At 38.9% G+C, this 13,137-nt stretch overlaps 1 protein-coding gene across 2 annotated transcripts in view; it reads right to left on the bottom strand.

Moving 5' to 3' along the window:
- The window catches only part of TTC33 (tetratricopeptide repeat domain 33), a 43,659-nt gene that overhangs the window by 11,283 nt on the left and 19,239 nt on the right, over window positions 1–13,137 (bottom strand). For both annotated transcript variants that reach the window (XM_085043555.1, XM_085043554.1), the window contains exons 3-4: window positions 11,326–11,407; window positions 883–1,014 (exon numbers count right to left, since the gene is read on the bottom strand). In XM_085043555.1, coding sequence (XP_084899681.1) covers window positions 883–1,014; window positions 11,326–11,407 — 214 coding nt within the window. The remainder of the gene's footprint in view (window positions 1–882; window positions 1,015–11,325; window positions 11,408–13,137) is intronic.

Raw genomic sequence — 13,137 nt, 5'->3', positions numbered from 1 at the left:
TTTGCAAACACACTCTAAATTAACAACATTATTTGCATCAACGCAGCACACAGCTACTTCTATTCAAAATACAATCAGTTATCTTTTTCATCTGAGAGGTCCTGATGCATTGTTCTTCTAAAGGACCTTTATGAATGTGTGAGAATTTAGAAGTTCACTTGCTCTGTTTCCACAGAAGCTAGCAGAAAATTATTATACTCTTCATGTTACACTATTTACAGACAGAGGCTGGCATGACATGGAGGAAGAGTCTTCCTTTGCACCATATCATGTAACCACAACAGCACCATGGCGTACAGTTGCAGCTGGAAAAAAGATGCATTTCAGCTAATGCAGAGCATCCCCGGCTTTTTGCTGTTTTATTAAGTGAAGAAGCAACTTCAGCCACCTTTTGAGATCAGAGAGCCAGAAGAAAGCAGAAATGGGCACACATGATTTGCTGCATGTGAAGCAGGACAGCAGGACACGAGGAAAACAAGACAGTAGAATTTTATCAGCAGGCATACACAAAACTGAGCCTGAATTAGCAGCTGAGCCTGGGATTTCACATAATCTTCATCTTCAAATTATGGTGAGCTGCACCATAGCAATACAACACACACAGAATGTAGTATGTGCAGTTATGTCAACGTAATTGTTCTATTGCAAAAAGCCACCACATAAATATAGTATACAACACTAAAGTCTTGGAGCTAGACAGGCCTTCCGCAAGTCCAGCAATGAAACCACACAGGAAGCATTTGTGAAACACAATAAAGTAGAGGGAACACTGGAGATTAATAATAACAATCTTTTCCCTTACTCAAGCTACCTTAAGAATACCCAGCAACCTTGATATTTCTGTACTTTCCTTCTCACACACAATTAATTTTGTTATCCTACCAGTGCTATCTCTCCTAATCCAAGCTGGGCACGTCCCAAAGTCTGCCAGGCATCCCAGGAACGTGGGTTTCTCTGGACAGCCATTTCTGCTGCGTGCACTGCTGGGAACATTTCATGTAAAGACATCAGGACCTGTAACAGAAATAGAAAAAGAAGAAGAAAAATAAGCAAAACTGAAAAGAAATTAAAGTTTTCTGGGACTACACAGGCAACAGCCACCGTTTCAACACCTAAGGACCGGATTCATCTTACCTAGGTTTCTTTGGTTTAAAAGTTAGTTGTCTGATCTTAAATAATCACCCAGACTCATTTCAATCCCCACAGAGAGAAACAGGCAAGCTAGAAGATGATTCACCCAAACTATTTAAGCAACTCCATTAGAAGTAGACTAATTGCTTCTGAAGGTGTCTCTCCTTATCAACAAAACTTACACTGTGTAAAAGCGTAACAGAATACTCAAGAGGACAAAGTCATGGAGAATTAAACACAATAAATGTGCAAGTATTGTTGAAAAACTCCTGGGTTGTATTTTTTCATTTTAATAGAGAACTGGAATCTACCAAAGACAGTTGCAATGCACATGATATAATTATAGAAACAATCCCTGTAACTCAGCATGGAAACAGACCTTAACAATGCCTGTTGTATTTAGGGAACAAGCATTTTGCAAAGCCTAACTTAGACGTGAAGTCACCTACATTAAGTAAGGAAAAAAGTGGTTTCTGAATGTGAAAATCTCTGTTGCTCAGCAGTTACCACAGTATTATTCTTCTTGCATTGAATCTTCATAATTAAGCCTATAAATCACAGTTAGCAATCCATAACATGGCTCAAAGCTTGCCTTATGTTTCTAATACCACCATGAGATTGGCACATCACCTGACAACCTGCATCACTCTGAGATCATGATTTGAGACACCCACATGCTATGGTGATAGATACCAGTTTAAGAAACAAATGACAACTGCATTCCTGCAGTATGATGAGAATGTCAACCACAAGGGTAAGATTCATATGTGGGAAACCACTTTCATCCCAACTGACCACAACTATGATGAACAATATTAGAACATATCAGGACTGTTGCTGAAGTGCAAAACAAATTTATTTAACCTTACTGTTCTATGATATATTAAACAGATAAATCTTAGTGTGGAGTAGGGGAGGATTCAAATGTGATGATCTTGAATATCTACTCTAATTAACATCTAGTACATGGACAGCACAGTACACTAAAAAAGCAGGGAGGGAAAGGGGGAGGCAAAGATTTACTACAGAAATACTGTACTGAAGAAACCAAGAAACATCATAACCATAGCTTCTGATAAACCCTCAGGATTGATACTTCTGCTGTTCTAGTAGGACTGGATTTTTCTAAAGGCTAAAGGCTTATGTCTTCACTTTAACTTCTTTCAATGGACTGTACCTTAGAATTGCAAAGTATCTAAAAAAAATTTTTAAAAAGCAACGTACAGTTGCATAGCATCTTCCCTTTTTTTTCTGCTTAACAGTTCTCAATGACTGTGTTTTGTATCAAAGTCTGTAATGAATGTTATGTATTTTTTCAAAACTTTAAGATCAATTACATTGGTGTGGGCAGTTTCTCTTATCTGCAGTAGATGTGTGAAGTAAATCAAACTGTTATGAGTGGATAAGTGTACATCCTACCAAGATGAAGGGATTCTGCATCTATCAGCTACTTTTTACATCAGTGTCTTTATTCTCTTAAGTCTACTTATTTTCATAACGGAAAACAAATCCAAGTATACACTCACAGGAACATTTTTATGCATCCCAAGTATTCAGCATTTTCTATCAGCTCTTTGTACTGCAAACTATTTCCAAAACATCTGTGGAAGTACTTAGGGAATCTTTTGTAGTGTTTAATGAACTTTACTGGTTTGTTTACTGAATTATTGCCTCACTAATAAAGCAAATTATCCCACTTTCATCTATTTATGCCTATTGTGTGTACTAGCATAAACAATTGCTTTAAGAAATGCTCTTCCACATCATGTAGTAATTACTTTGCTCCTAGTACCTTTGGCATTAGATTTTCAAAGTACATTCAAACAAACACACATTTGAATTTTATCCAGCAAAGGTAGTTTTTTCAGTTATTAATAAAATGATTAAGCTACACTTGTCAGTCATCGCAAAAGAATACACTTATTAATGCACACTGTTTTCCCACACTTTTATTTTCAGGTGAAGAGATCATCAAAATGAACATACAATGGCAGACCTGAATGTGTGCAGCCTTGTCCTGGGTTGTTCTACCTTTATGTTATTATCACTTTAATAAAACACTTCTGCATGCTACTTGGAAACTAAACCAGCAAACCAACTATTCTACACCTGAAAAAATCCCGCTGAACAAGGAATAAAAACCACTGCTAGCATGAAGATTTCTGTGCACGTATTTGACAAGTGGTGCTCAGTCCTTTTAATGGCAGAGGCCACATGGACAAGACAAAGCCAAAGAAGAACCACACGTGCTGTCGCCATCCCTGTCACACAAAGTGCCTGCCACACACTCAATGTGCAGCCATATCAAGCATGTGTATATACATATATATTGATACACATACACACATTCAGAGTATATACAGTGATGTGTATATACAGTGATATATACGTATAGTGACAATACTCTATCAGAAAACATTCCTAAAACTTATCTAAAAATTAGAAAATTGACAAAGCAGAAAAAACATCTCAAGACTCTCAATGCACACACACACATATATGTGTTAAAAGTGACTAGAGGGAAATGTCTTATAAAGATGTTCTGTAAGTGGGTTTTCAGATCTTACTTTACTGCGAGAAATTTACCATTATTACATGCTTTAAAACAAGTAACATCCATGTCCTATACTGACTTGGCTTAACAGATCCAGCTTTACAAAAAGTCATACATGAGAGATTAGAAGCAAAAAGCCAATTAAACATAGCAACTGCCATCAGCAGACTGACCAACTATTAGAAAACCATGCAGCAGAGTGACCCATCCTGTTCCTCCCACAGTATTTTGGAAGTTTTATGAATCTGAGTAAGTTCTGGTTTTAAATGAGCTCACTGCATTGAGGCTGAATCACTATATATAGATACATTCCACATTCAGAAACACTGACCCAATTCTTTTTTCCATCTAGAATCCCATTTCAAAATAAAGATGAATAAAACTCATCCTACCATGCTCTAAAGCAATTTACCCATGCTCAAAAGCAATTACCATTGCACCACACAGAAACACTGTTTTGCAATTTAGATTCCTGGAGTTCACACTAATGTTTTGACAGTTAACTCTTCTCACTATACATCCCAATTTAAGAAAAACAAATAAAAACAATCACACTTATTTAATTGATTTGTTATAACCTAAACTTGGGATTGTAAGTCTGCTCATGTCTTAGAAACCTTGTCATTTTTTAAGTAGGAAGAGGAAAGGGTAGCAGTTGATATTATTTCTTCTCTGAGTTCAAGATTAAGAAAACTTTTGTAAGAGGGGAAGTGGAATGATTTGAATATGATGCATTTCATATATAAAAACAAAGAAGTGACATATATTTGAAGCCCTTGTCCTGTTCAATGAATGCAAACTGAGGATGCAGCATTGTAGAAAACTAGATTCTCACACAGCTGATGACAAAACATTAAAAAAAATACTAAAAGGACTTGACCTGAGGATTCAAATTTGAATTTCCTTGTTTCTAAATATATTTATAAACAATTGTATTGTGTACTTTAAAAATTCTGTCATGGTTGTACAGTTATTTGAGATCTGAGATGTAAGTATCACGAGATAAGCAACAGGAACCTATGAAGTCTCCTGAGCGGTACAGCTCAGCAGAATGTCTGGTTGCCAGGAGAGTTTGTTATATGCATCAGAATGTATCAAGTCCTTTGATATCTCTCTTCACCCAAGAATGTCCCACGTGGTCCAGTCACCAAATGCTCAGACACAAAATCAAAGAATATGTCAAAGTCTGCTCCTCCATCTTTGTAATTAAAAGCAGTAATAAAATAATCCAGTCAATGTTTAAGAAATTCAGCCCACAATTAATTTTGATTTACCACTCACTTAGTGACTGCATTAATATAGGCAGTCTTTATACATTCCTTTGAATATACTTGCAATACTATGTAACTAACATTAGAATTGACATTAGGCTGCTGTTGTTGGGCCCTTTTTAAAGATTTTTGGTTTTCAACAAAATGCAGAAATGAACTTCCGTAAACATTTACACTGTTCTTGCAATGGGGCAACAGCTTAGCCTAGTAATGGAATATCAAGTATATATACTGACAGATCATGCATGCAAAGGAAAGTGTACCCCTAACCTCTCAAAAACCATAAAAATTTGTTTTTAAATGGATCAAAGACTAGCTGAGAGCAATGGGAAAAAAAAATCTCACCAATTTCTATGGGTTTTTTTAAGCAATTGAGCAATCCCACTACTCCCATGTGATTTTCTGGAAACACACTTATTCCAAGCATCTTTTAACAACTAGGAACTTTAAACACTATTTCCGCTCTTCAGAAATGCTGAAATACATTTGTCCTACATCTGTTAAAAAACAGATCTTAAAAAACTTACCACAAATATTTACAGATTCCTACAGTGCCACTAGCATATTTATCTGAGCCGAATATTAAACAGCGCAGTATTGAAAATGTTAAGTTTGCCACTGAGAAAGGAAATACTAATGAACAGAGAGGCTGCTATGACACCCAGCATAAGGTTATCCTAATAAATGTAAGGTTATGAGACAGATACTCAAGCCTGTGCAAAAAACAAACCCCCTTCATCCTTCAGTGTTAGTTCTCAAAAGAAGTTACTATGAACATTTTCACACTGAATGAAAATTAATACAGACCATATAGAATCTTTGCATGTTGCAAAAAATAATTTCTAACATGAATCTCTTCCTCAAGTATGTGACCCACATTATCATGATGGCAATTTTTTAAACCCAGTGCTGGTCAAGGCCTTGCTGAAGCTGGTGTACAGCTCTTCCAAAACATTTTCACTGTAATAGCTGCAGTATTTGTGCTGGTATGCTGGATTGGAATAACACAGTCAGCTCAAAGACAGTGTCCTTTAAATATTGGCCGCAATATTTTTTGAATGAATTACGTATCTCTATTTTGGCAAAAGTGGATTTCTACAGCTCACATCAGTGCCATTAGAAGTACAAAGGCATCAAATTACACATTATACGAAACAGCTTCCAGTAAGCGTAAGTCATGCTGTAAAAAAACATCTGCAGTAATTATTTGCATGTACAGAAGAGAGGTTACCAACTGAAACATTAGATGTTTTATGAAAAAGATTCAAGAAATAGCTTTATAAATGTATGTGTTGTACACAAGCTTTTCTTGTGTTCTCCTTCACAGTGTAACAAGTGTTATGCAATACAAGAAAGTGAAATAAAAAAAAAAATGGTGCAACTGCCCAGAACTGCTCTCTGTCTCAGGAAAGAAAGCAAAGGCAAGGTGGAAGCAGAGGCCTCAGTTCCTCTATTTTTGCAGCTTTCATTACTCTCCAATGGTTTCATTAGGCAAGGAAAGATATTTTACAAGATGAATCAGAGTCATGCAGCTGTTTCTCAGCTCCTCCTGGTGAGCAGAAAAACTGTGTGCCTCCAACTCATCTCTGCCATTTTGCTGAATGCCAAGTAAGCAACAACCCCTCAGTATCAGGTATTGTATCTGGAGCACAGACTGAAGCACATTGTAGTAAGCACCTCTTTGGACAATTCACTGTATCATAGCTCAGATCCAGGTAACGTTACACATTTCCCAGTTCTCCTTCTATTGTCAGTGTGAAAATACTTGATTTTGGTATAATTTCAATTAAATAGAGTGCTTTTGAGGACCTATCTTAATTCTTACATTCATGTAAGTTACAAGGGAGCTGTTCGCTAATTTGTCCCACTGAGCAGAGCTGTCTTGAAATTGTCAACAGCTTTCTCTGTTTTATTAAAAACAAGAGTTAAATCTTTAAACTATGACAATAAAATTTACCAATACCAAATCTAAATAGATTTGCTTTATTAGTGGAGTCAAAAATTAAATGTACAAATGAACTGCTACATAAGTTAACACCCTTTACAGCAATCTGGAATGCTGCGAATTAAAGCAGAATTATATTATACTGTCTCTTCCAATAATGCATAATCAGGATTTGAAATTCCTTAGTACATAGCTCTGCAGGTGCTAGAAGTTTGCAATAGAACAGAAAGTATTGAGACAAATTTGTTGAAGAAAAATCTTTCAACACTTCTAAACACAGAGAAGTCCCAGAGCCAAAGCTTGCTGGAGGATGGTAAAATTATCAGTAAAGAAGTATTGCTACATCTTCATGCCATTTGTACAGCTCTTTCCAAGCCATCCCACTAGGCTAGACAGATCTTTCATTTACACTAACACTTTCAGGAAGCCAACAATACAATTTTCCCAAAACAGTTTAAAGAAAAATCTTTAAGCCTTAGAATTTCTCTCAAACCAAATGCATAACTCAGTAAGATCTAAGCCTTACGTAGCTATGTGAAACAAAAACATCCTTCAGTATTACTGTATTGAAGTTATGATTATTCAACTAATTCTTTTTCAGAATCAAACTTTCTTCACAAGACAACATGACTGTGAGGAGGAAAAGTGGTAATGTCCATTAAAAAAGGCAGCCATCACACCCTGGAAAAGAACCTGCATTGGTACTTGGGGTTTGTTGGTGTTTGGGCTTTTTTGGCTTCTTTTTTGGGGAAGTGGGAGTGTTACCATTTTGACTGAGGTTTTCACACAGTAAAAGAACTAGAGTAACAACAAATATTTAAAAACTAAACAGTATAGCTGTGTTGGTTTTGCTTGGTCCAGTTTTTGGTAGTGGTGGGGGAGCCCACAAAGATGGTTCCTGCGTGTTCTGTGTGAAGGTTCTGAAAGTTTTCACCATGTCTGGCAGAGCCAATCTCTGATGGCTCTGAAAGTGATGGACATGCTGCTGGCCAAGCCTGGGCCAATTAGTGATGTTGGTTATGTCTCTGTGAGAACATATTTAAGAAGAAATCAAAACAATGTGAGCACATACTTCTTTTTAGCCAGAGAAGGAGAAGGTGAGAACATGTGAGGGAAAACAACATGCAGACACCAAGGTCAGTGGAGAAGGTGTGGGAGGAGGTGCTCCAGGCACCAGAGGTGAAAACCCTCTGCCAACCACGGTGAAGACCATGGGAGAGCAGCTGTGCCCCTGCAGCCCACGGGGTCCACAGGGGTGCAAAGATCCACCCACAGCCCACGCCAGAGTGGGTGGATGCCTGGAGGAAGCTGTGATCCAGTGGGAGTCCCAGTGGAGAGAGAGGCCTTGCTCCCAAGATGGAACAGCCTGGCCTCAAGTCTGCAACCCCATGGACGAGGGGCTCATGTTGCAGCAGATTTGGGTGGACTGCTGCTCGCGAAATGTGGACTCACACTGGAGAAGTTTGCAGAGAGCTGCCTCCTGTGGGAGGGCTGACTCCTCTCCCTGAGCAGCAGAAGATGATCTCGGTGATGGACTGACCAAACGCCCATGCCCTGCCCCCTGCACCGATGGTGGGAAGGAGGGAGGAGAGGGATGAGTGGAGAAACATGCCTTAAGAGCTTATTTTTACTTCTCATTAGCCTCCTCTGACTCTGTTAGCAGTAAGTCATTTTGCAGCTTTAAGTTTCAGCCTACTTTGCCCTCAGTGCATCTTCTCCCGGCTCCTTATCTCAACTCATGAGCCCTATGTGTGCTAAATTTTTCCTCTCCTCTGTCCAGGTGTGGCAGGGGAGAGCAGAGAGGAGATATCGTAAGTGCCTGGCATTTGGCCAGGGTCAAACCACAACTTCCTAGAAGTGACACTATACATTCACTGAATGTTTTTTTCTCTTTGCCTCTCTTCAAACAACGCATTTTTTCCAGACTACTTGATGTAACTGAATAGCCACAGGTCTACAGGGCCTGTTGAGCTGCACCCCAGAATCCTGAGGGAACTGGCTGTTACCTCCAGTATATTTGAAAGTTCATGGCAATGAGGTGAAGACACAGTGGCTGGAAAAGAGAAACAACACTCCCATTTTTAAAAAGGGGAGAAAGGAAGACAAAGGGAACTGCAGACTGGTGACCTCTGTACCTGGGAAAATTATGGAGCAGAATCTCATGAAAGCAATGTTAAGGCACATGCGAGACAAGGACATGATCCTAAACAGCACAGCTTTACTAAAGGGCAGATCATGCCTGACCAACCAAGAAGATGAGAGTTACTCATCTTCTCTGATGGAGTAACTTCAACAGTGAACAGGGGAAAAATGACCGATGTAGTCTACCTGGACTTCTGTAAGGCCTTCAACATGGTCTCACACAACATCCTTATCTCCACATTGGAGAGACATGAATTTGAAGGGTGGACTGATCAGTGTTTAAGGAACTGGCTGGATGGACACAGCCAGAGGGCTGTGGTCAATACCTCTATGTCCGGGTGGAGGCCAGTGGCAGGTGGTGTCCCTCAGGGCTCTGTTTTGGGACTGATGCTCTTCAGCATCTTCATCGGTGACAGAGAGTGCAATCAGGTGTACCCTCAGAAAGTTTCCAGATGACATGAAACTGACTGGTGCTGCTGACACAGCAGAAGGAAGGATGACCTCCCAAGCAACCTGGAAAACTTGAGAAGCGGGCTCCTGGGAACCTCATGAAATTCAACAAGTCCAAGTGCAAGGTGCTGCATCTGGGTTAGGCAATACCAGGCCTGAGCACAGACTGAGAGAAGAACTCCTTGAGAGCAGCTCTGCAAAGGACTTTAGGGTTCTTGTGGATGAAGACCAGATATGAGGCAACCTCATCCTGGGCTGCTTCCAAAGGAGTGTGAGCTGCAGGTCAAGTGAGGGCATTCTGCCCCTCCACTCTGCTTTTGTGAGACCCCACAGTTCTGGGGTCCACAGCACAAGAAAAGACACAGATCTGTTGGAGCAGGTTCACAGGTGTGGCAGGACACCCCCCTCCCCCTTCTCTCTCTCTCTGATTGGTCCCAGGAAATGGATGGCTCAGATTTAGGTTGATAGCCTAGTCGGCAGCTACCTGGTGCTGGCGACTGAAAGTCTGAAAAGACACTCCCCTGTGGAATGTAGAGAGAATGTGAGAAATTTTTAGTGACTATAAATACACACTTTTATTCTATAAAAAGCTCACGAAATCTCAGAAAAGGTAGAAGCTTTCTACACGGACATTGGAGCGTGAAGTAAAGTCTTCTCCCCAGGGTCTGGAGGCAGCCCTGTGGTTACTTCCCTGGGATTGAGTGAGGAAGTCTAATGTATTCCAGCTCCAAAATTGGATTTGGTAAGATCATTGAGTTCCTAGATTGTATTATTCTGGCTAACTTATAGGTACCTTTTTTAACTTGCATTTCAGCTAGCTCAAGCAAGCATTTCTTAACTTGCATTAAACAAGCATTTCTTAACTCGCAATTTTAACTATTTTTATAGTTCAAGCAAGGTTTTACCCCATAATTGCATTTTTAACTATTATAGTGTTCCAATTACGTATTCATCGTGTGTTTATGTGTGTCAATCTGTTCTATGTTTGTATGTTTGTTATGTTCTGTGTCTAATAAATGGTATTTTTAGACAAATTGGCCAAATATCAAAGGATCTTGCAAACGGGACTAAGTCTTGGGGAACTAGCTATTTTAAAGCCTGGCAAACTCCTGTCTCCCATGCAAGACAACAGGAGGCAACCAAGATACTCAAGAGAGCTGGAGCACCTCTGTTATGATGAAAGGCTGAGAGAGCTGGGGTTGTTCAGCCTAGAGAAGACTCAGAAGAAATCTCACGGGACCCTTCAGTTCCTCTGGGGGCCACAAGAAAGCTGGGGAGGGACTTTTTACAAGGGCATATAGGGACAGGACAAGGGGGAGTAGCTTCAAACTGAAAGAGGGCAGGTTATATTAGATATTAGGCAGGCTTTTACAAGACTGATTTATCCATGTAACGCTTAATATGAAACCAGATTGAAGCACATATTTTGCATACAGTATCCCTGTTTAATATTGATAGCAGGTGTTAAGTAGTAATAGTACTAAGCCAAATCTGTAGAAAGAGCAGGCAGATTTTTAATACTCAAATTTACTAATCTCTCACACTAAGGCTCTCCTTGATCCTTCCAACACAATTTTAAGTATTTCCATTTTATTCCCGCATTGTAGCATCCTAATTCATGACCTAACAAATATGTTTATTGTGACTGGCTGAGATGACAGCATTATTTGAATTCCTGTTAAAAGACGCCCCACTAGCTGGGCAAGAAGAAATACCTAAATTGTGCTGTAGTTCTTGCGCACAACAACTAAATGATTTTGCCCAGTATCTGTTCACAAACACAACATTTTATTTTCTAATTTCTAAACTGGCAAAGAATTGTCAGGTTTTACCTGTGATTTCATCTCATAAAGAGTAGCATCCTCTGGAGTTAACTGAAGTGCTTCATCCCATTTGACAAGAGCCTCTCTGTACCTGTAGTTAAAACAACATTACAGTGTCAATATATTTAAAGAGACTGGATATTTCTATTTATATCCTGACATTGTCCTAAATAAGGTGCCATGGCATATGATTAGCATTAATTATTTTTCTAATTACTTCCTCATAAGACATACTGAACTGTATTCTGGAACTGGGTATTTGCTGTTCTGATCAAAGGGATACTAAGTACTACAACTGACCTCAAGTGACTTTACAAGGCAACACTGGAAAACTGTGGCAAAGCTTACTGACTTAAAACTGGAAATCTTGAAATTAGTCCAATGCTCCTCAGTGTCAAAATCAACCTCAGGCATAAATAAATATACTCTGAACTCAACAAGTCATGATACAGTCATAATTTAAAATTCCTTTTCATTCTAAAAAGTCTGCATTTCTGTAAAATAATGTAAGAATCTAAAGACATCCTAAATAACTTTGGTATATAATTATAAGAAGTTGAAAGTAAACAGCTATACTAAAATCATTCAACTTTGGGAAAGCATACACTATGTTGCTCTTTCCTACGAAAAAGAACAAAACAGAAGAGTTGGCCAAAGCCAATGAAAAGTAGCTTTTTGTCTTGAACAATGAGGTAAAACTTGAACCACAATGAAGAACTGTAAAGAATAGTGATATGCAGTTACAGATGTGCACTCTTTCAGCCCCAAAGGAGGGCTGTCATCAACATTAATGAGTCTGTGGGGTTATCACACGTTTTCTGAAACTGTTTCAAAATCCAGATTTGTTATGGAACTGTGTGGGAATGCCTGCAATTATATTACCTACACTAGAAAGGTAATTAATGTATCCACCAAGTTACTCTTGGTAGACACACATACTTCAATTTTAATACAGTATAGATAGAACTACAGTACTTTTCCCATACACTTCATATGAAACAATTATCTTCCCCTACTCCCCATTCTTCTTTCCCATTCCTTTCCCCATTTTTCAATCCTCTGGGTTGCATTACACCTCCAGGTTTTCCAGAGCAGTCGCATGAAGACTTCAGAAAATTCTAAGCCAACTCGGAATAGAAAAACAGGCTGGAAAAGCAATGCAACTGAAGTTAAACTCTCACTTTGATTCAGGTATTATTAGTTTGCAAATTATACTAATAAGTATGATGTTTGAGTGCTAAGGGAAAGGATGTTTCAATAAATTTTCACATTTCCTCAAAGTTTAGCCACCAGCTGTGCATTTTGCATCTCAGTTCATTCGCCATGGGCAGGTGTTCACCGTAAAGAAAACATCATGACATTTTCTACATGCATCAGTTGAAGGTTTATGCTGTTATTTTACTTAGTGGGGACTACTTTTGAAGTAGAAAATTATGGTTTAGTTCAAGACCTAGCATGGACCTTGCAAATAAAGCCTACATGAATAAGGATTTACGTAGTCGCATACACCACCACACAGTAGGTGGTGTCCTGGGCATGCAGAAAGGTGCAATATTGTGAATACAGCAAAAAAGTTTAGTAAAAAAATTTTTGGAAAACAGAGCGAATACACTAATTACATCAGTAACCAGAAAGGAAGGAACAGCATTGGCATTTTGCAAGTAAAAAGATGTAAGACAAGAGTTGCATTTCAGGAACCTTCATTTTTACTTCTGTGAAGGAACATCATTGCTTAATGCACCAACCTGAATGGGATAAAAACTCATAGCAAGAACATGCTACCTCAGAAGGAAGGTAAAATATAAGCTAATATTCCCCCAA

This window comes from Lichenostomus cassidix, chromosome Z (assembly GCF_008360975.1).
Source record: "Lichenostomus cassidix isolate B80296 chromosome Z, HeHo_3.0, whole genome shotgun sequence".
Classification (NCBI taxonomy): domain Eukaryota; kingdom Metazoa; phylum Chordata; class Aves; order Passeriformes; family Meliphagidae; genus Lichenostomus; species Lichenostomus cassidix.
Note: the sequence above shows the minus strand (reverse complement) of the source record. Positions and strands in the feature narration are given on the sequence as shown.